Source organism: Nymphaea colorata, chromosome 2 (genome assembly GCF_008831285.2).
Source record: "Nymphaea colorata isolate Beijing-Zhang1983 chromosome 2, ASM883128v2, whole genome shotgun sequence".
Lineage (NCBI taxonomy): Eukaryota > Viridiplantae > Streptophyta > Magnoliopsida > Nymphaeales > Nymphaeaceae > Nymphaea > Nymphaea colorata.
This window is the reverse complement of record NC_045139.1, coordinates 15247391-15253561: the sequence shown is the minus strand read 5'-3', so window position 1 is coordinate 15253561 and position 6171 is coordinate 15247391. Positions and strand designations below refer to the sequence as shown.

The window sequence follows — 6171 nt, the reverse complement described above, 5'->3', positions numbered from 1 at the left end:
GAGACCAGCACCGACTACATAACGCCGAAGAAGGCAACCAAGAAAGTGAGGTAATAACCAGTTCTAGATTGGGTTCAGAATTGGTACTCCTGGACGCAGATAAAAATTTTTGGTCAAGTTCAGCATAACCTGCCTTGAGCAAAATGTGGGTTTGCCACTCTTCAGAGAAATAATGAGTTTTAAACGTATATTATTTTTAGTAGTTTTTCATAGTATTTTCATGCATTATTTGCACTGGTTTCTCCCCAGTTCTCTCTCTCTCTCTCTCTATATATATATATATATAACCTATTGCAAGCGTATCAACTCCAATAATTCATCAATTGAAAGAAAAAACAATCAGAGAAGGTTTTGTCCAGAAAAATGATGTAGAAATATTTCAAGCAAAAATTTTCCTTCACCCAGTTAATTAATGTATCGATTAATAAGGTGCGGCGCATATCTAGTGGGACACTACCTCCTATAACAATCATCTCCTATGTTCCCCAGTTCGCATCTGAGTTCCAATGGCTCCATTAATTTACCTTATTATCTGTTAAAATACAGCTTCAGAAACATGTTGGTTATTCATCTCATTAACCAATTATCAACTTGGAGGGCGCTTCTGCTAAGTTCAAGAATTTCCATTACAGGAATACTGTTTTTTACCGAATTGGATTCTAACTAGTCGGATAAATAAGAATTAATGTTGCATTTTACAATCTGCCTGAATACTGTTTGATTTTTACAGTCGATTCTGAAATATTTAAATCTATAGCAGAAACTACATTCGACCAAAATATTTGAAAGTTTTTGAGGGATGATTATGTTCAGTTATTTTTTATTTATTTTCCAACCTTTTGCATAGATCGGGTACATAGATACACGCGACTATTTATATACTCTCTCCAGCGCCGCGAGCGTGAAATGTTCTCCTAATATTCATTTTGCTTCACCAAAATCATCACGGCTGAAACTAAGAAAGAAGAAAAGTGCTCAGCAATATCCTCGATCGAACTTTCTACATTTATTGTAGAGCCAATCCCACACTATCTGACGCTACATCAATCATTTGCATTATACCATAACAATAAAATCGTGGGATTTCTTGTTTCTTCATCCCATACGCTACCGAACTACACTGTTCGCCACATCGTTGGACCTTCTCAAACACCTGCACTTCCTCCGAGCCTTTCCCTCAACATCTTTACACCCACGTACCTGCCAAGCACCGAAAAGAGTAACAGTTGAAAAAATGAACAATTACAAGAAAAAAAAACATGAATGGAATCAAGTACTAGTTCTTGATTTTGATTTTAGGAAGAACTAGCTTTCATGCGATCTGCTGCTATGTAAGTACATACGAACAGTGCAATTACTGTGTAGGCATCAAGCTCTTGAATGAGTTTGCTTGAGTATTTGTAAATAGGACAGAAAATTTGACAATTTAAAAATTTTCCAAACTTTATATCATCAGATTTTTGTCTGACCATGCAAAAGAACTGACCTGAGAATAAGTTTCCAGGTTCTTAAACAGGATGAACATGATGACGATATCCAGATCAGTAAATTTTAGGATCACGAAGACAAAAAGTTCAATTTTAAATTGTGAACTACGTTGCAGCGGCCCCTGGTTCAGGGCGGACTCCACCAACCTATAGATTTCGGACCCACAGCAAAAAGCAACGGACAGCTACTGCCCTTGAAATTATGATCCTGACCCTTACGAGTTACGACCATTAAAGGCATTGATAATTCAACTGAAAGGTTTGCTATTTTATAAGAGGCTTCGTATTTTTATAGGTAGCTTCTTTGGAGTTGGTCTAAACATATGACCATAGATTACCTTGACAATGAATCGCAGCCTCAAAGCAAGGACATCTCAAGTAGTGATGATCTTACCTTCCTAGCATCATGACTGTTGCCTGTGGATTTGTTCCTGGAGAGGAGTGGAAGGTCGACCCGTCCACCACTCTGAGCCCCTCCACTCCCATCACTCTGTAGTTCTTGTCTACCACCTTGTTCATCTGGCATCCACCATGGTAGTGCCAGATTGTAAGGACTGTGTCTCTGCAGAACTGTTCAAGCGATGTCGTGTCATTAGTGTTCTTGGGGATAAAGTTGATGTTGGCCTTGACACTCATGTTCAGAATCATCTGGATTGTGTACTCATTATCCTGAGTGAAGTCGGCGAACCGCTTTGACTTCACGATCCGTTCGATCGTGCGGATGCCATTGACACAGCGCTGAAGATCTCTAGGGTGCTGGAAGTAGTTGAAGGTCACTGCGGGCAATTTGTCCACATCGGTGCCATTCAGGCTCAAGTGGCCTTTGGACAGAGGACCCACTATTTTCTCTAGTAAGAATCCTCCCATGAAGGTCTCCTTTGGGAAATCCCTTTTGTTCCTCCTGTACTCCTCGATGGCATCTAGGCTCCTTTTCTTTGGAGGAATAGTTGAGAGCTGTCCAATCTGAATACCAAGTTGTGAAGTGATGTTAGTGAGCACTTCAAGATCTTAAAAAAAGGAAAATTAGGTAAAGGAGCAGGTTCCTGTTAGACTGAACTTAATTCAAATCAACTGACGTTTGAGATGCCAAACTGTGGATGATTCAAGAAACTACATGCTTCCTATTTGTCTTTTCTAATTATTTTGGCATAAATATCAGCTAAAGTTAAAACTGCTTCTCTTCCAATTAAATAACCTGAAGCATGGGACATGACTGCCAACTAGATTGTCTAACGGGTTTTTAAGTATGTTATGATAATAATATACACCATATTGCCTTCTAATTTCTCCATCTTCCTTCTATTACTGCAATTTGTTCCTTCAAAACGGTCGTCTTAGAACATAATTCTTCTTTTTTTTTTGGTCCACTTGCAGACAAACTTTACCGGCAATCTGTCCCATAAAAAGCAAACTAATGTTTTGACTTCGTGCATCTATCATTGACTTTGGAGATCTTAAAACGTGTGATCACTCTAATGCGTTCCAGTATCGTGCTCTTATGAACTATGGTACTTTTCCAACTTCCACAATTTAAAGACAACCATATCAAACTCTAGAAAGGTTCCTTCCTTGGTATGCTAAGTTATGAAGACTGTGTTGGAATTTGCCTATCAACTTATGGGGTTAAGAATCCAACAAATCAACGGTTCAGCAACTCAGGCACAGTATAAAGACCTGATATGGCTCAGAATGAGTTGTTTTTGAATTAGCTTTGCACTTTTCCTCATAATGACTATAATGAACCAATAAATACTTACGGCATGAATCCAGCAGAAAGGAGAAAAAGACGGGGGAAAAGAAAAAGAAAGAAAGAAGGCAAGGGTACTTAATTTTCCACCGCCGATGTTCATCTTGAGAAGTTATAAATAAGGGAAGGTGGATCGCGTGGTTTTTTTCTAGACACATATTACTGTCAGTGACTTGACCTTTTTAACCGAACTAATTTATTCTGTGTCACGAATTCACAGATGCAAGCAACACATAAAAGCTTCGTTTTTATGAGTACCTCTGCTGACAAGATGCCGTGATGGCAATGAATGCTGTTCTCTGTGCCACCGAACCCACTGCTGGCCTCTACAAACGAGCCCAGCTTGGTTATGCCCACGGTCTGTATCAAGGATTGCACCACAGGCTTCTTGGTGGGTATATAGATGGCGTTCATTGGGTTATCAGACATGCCTTGCCCCACCTGCTCCTGCTTCAGCACCACCGGTATCTTCCACTTCTTCAGCTCCCTCTCCGGCCCAATGCCGCTCAACATGAGCAGTTGCGGGCTGCCGATCGCGCCGGCCGTCACAATCACCTCCTCTTTAGCCTGCACTTCGTATTCCCTTGCCTCCTCATCCCTGAAGATCACTCCCACTGCTCTGGGTTTCTTCTTCTTCCCTGCTGTAATTTGAACCAATTAAAGATAACTCAGGTAGGATGTAATGCGTCTGGAGTAAGAGCGTCTTATAATGCAACTCGAAAATTAACCATGTCAAAGTCCAAACGAAAGGAGTTCTAAAGAACCGATCTTGTCAAATCTACAGACTAATGTATTATCTTGTATGATGATGCAGAACACATGAACTTTATCTTAATTCACTATCGACTCCACATTTGCTGGTCTCTTAGTGACTACTTTACTCAGAAGTACACACATCTTCCACTTTCTTTCTTTTGATAAACAAGGTATGGCAGCTGGAACAGCATTAATCTTGACCTCTATTTGAAAACCTCAACATCCAACCCCCAACCAAGGGGCGCAATAAATAATGGGAGCTTAACATGTTTGTCTCTCATAACTCTATATGCCGAGTTTCAGGAACTGTCAGCATTATTACCTACTGGAGAGAGAGAGAGAGAGATACCAATGTGCGAGCGGAAGAGGACCTTCTGCACAGTTGCTCGGATTATGACTTCCACGTTCTCCGGGTCTGCAGACTGGAGGAGGTCGGCTGCGGTGTGCCGGAAACCCTGGCGGTCGAAGATGGTGCCTCCCACCTTAGTACCAAACACATGGTCGAAGGTAAAACCATTGAAGGGCGAAACACCGGCCTCCAGCAGGCCGTCCCTGACCGCCGCCTGCCACGGAGCGAGCTTGGGCTGGTACACTATCTGTCGTTCAATCCAGGGGTAGGACTCATTGACCAGGGCTCCGTCCCAACCGGCCCTCTTCACGTAGTTCGGGCTGGCCCGGGTGTAGAACCCGGCATTGATGCTGCTGCCGCCGCCGAGGACGCGGGCCCGGGAATTGATCACCCCGTCCGTCGACACGAACACCTCGGCCGGCGCACGTGGCACGGTATTGGTGAGGCAAATGTGGAAGTTCTCCATTCGCGAGACGTTCAGGTCGCCATAAGGCGAGCCGCCGCGCTCTAGCAGCAGCACGCTGAAGTTGCGGGACAGGGTGGCGGCGAGCGGGCAGCCGGCCGTGCCGCCGCCCACTATGATGTAGTCGTAGGTCCGGTTCAGTGGGGTGTAGGCTAGGCTCGTGGCTGGGCGCATGAACGAGTACTTGAGATCGCCATGGTAGCCTGTGATAAGAGTGAATAAAGGGCTGTGAGTGTGACTTGTGAGTTGTATCAAAGCAGCAAGAAGAGAAATATAAATAACTAAAGCAGGAGACGTGGACGATGTTCATTGGCAAGAAGAGAAGGAAGAAGATGAAGATGGCTGGAGATGTGTCATCTTGGTGGTGTTACTTATTTGTTTATTACTCCATATTCGTTCAACTTTTGGCCTAGTAAGTCTGATAGATCAAGTGATTGCAGTCCAGAATGGAAGAAAGAATCCTACAACATGGTAGTTGAAATTTTTGAGGTTTTTGACTAAGAATTCTGGAAGGGAACAAGCCTTACATTTTAAAAGGAGGAATTTCTGATCTTCAGGTGAAAGATAGAAGAAAAGGCAATGGCTCCCCAAAACAGAACAGGGCAGACAAAGATGTGGAAAAGAACTTCATAAAACTCGGAAGGGACCAATGTGGAGCGGAACAATCAAACACTAAGACAGCAATGAAACGGCAATTAAAAGGAGGAAAGAGAAAAGCAACCAGACCTTCACTTGCTTTGAAAACACTCCAGAAGAGAAGGATCTTGAGGAGGAGAGCCATTTGGAAGCGAGCTATGGCGAAAGCCATCGACACGTTTCGCAAGCAAGCGCAACAGCCAATAGCAGGCATGGCAACTGATGTGAGCCTTCCGAATATATATGGGAGTCAGAGAGAAAGGGATTCATTGAGGAAGGGAGAAGGTAGTCGGGTCCTTTAGCCTCTCTCCCCATCTTAAAGAACGGGCTGTCGGGAACCAGTCCGCCATTAATGAGAGCCATGAATGCACAGGTGTGGTAGCTAGCTAAGGAGGAAGAGTGTTGTTAAACGATTGTTTCTCCTCAATGTATAAAGTAAGCTAATCGATTTAAGAAGATGTTATTTCTTTACACTGATTTGGATTGGAGCGACCAAGCAGCAAACTTTTCCTGTTTCTGGTATATAGCTACCACCATAGGGGAAGTAGGCTGCTGGCTTTTTGGAGAAACGCCTTTGCAGGAAAAAATGGTCATACTGCAAGCAGAAGCCCAAAGAAAGACTAAGCACGCAACTAAATGAGCAATTTAAGTGCCATAAAAGGACAAAGAAGAAATGTAATCTGTTAGTCTCTCCTTGCTTTTCTTTCTTTGAAAAGGACCTATCATGTTTTAG

At 42.9% G+C, this 6171-nt stretch overlaps 1 protein-coding gene across 2 annotated transcripts; it reads right to left on the bottom strand.

Annotated features, from left to right (window-relative positions):
- Nucleotides 1-984: 984 nt before the first annotated feature.
- Nucleotides 985-5802, bottom strand: LOC116248610 (protein HOTHEAD-like). 2 transcript variants are annotated; one of them, XM_031621501.2, is made up of 5 exons: nt 5529-5802; nt 4340-5005; nt 3493-3872; nt 1882-2450; nt 985-1200 (listed from the first exon to the last, which is right to left on the bottom strand). In XM_031621501.2, exons 1-5 carry the CDS (start codon nt 5650-5652, stop codon nt 1146-1148), a joined length of 1794 nt encoding a protein of 597 aa, XP_031477361.1. In that variant the 5' UTR covers nt 5653-5802; the 3' UTR covers nt 985-1145. The 2 variants fall into 2 exon arrangements, with proteins under 2 accessions (XP_031477361.1, XP_031477360.1); XM_031621500.2 differs by having other exon boundaries at nt 3493-3875; nt 5529-5797.
- Nucleotides 5803-6171: the final 369 nt, after the last annotated feature.

Coding starts and splice junctions, on each gene's coding strand:
- LOC116248610 (XM_031621500.2), bottom strand. CDS start 5,652: ATGCCTGCTATTGGCTGTTGCGCTTGCTTGCGAAACGTGTCGATGGCT. Junction 3,876..4,339: donor CCTCTTCCGCTCGCACATTG/GTATCTCTCTCT, acceptor TTCAAATTACAG/CAGGGAAGAAGAAGAAACCC. Junction 2,451..3,492: donor ACGGCATCTTGTCAGCAGAG/GTACTCATAAAA, acceptor CTTGGTATTCAG/ATTGGACAGCTCTCAACTAT.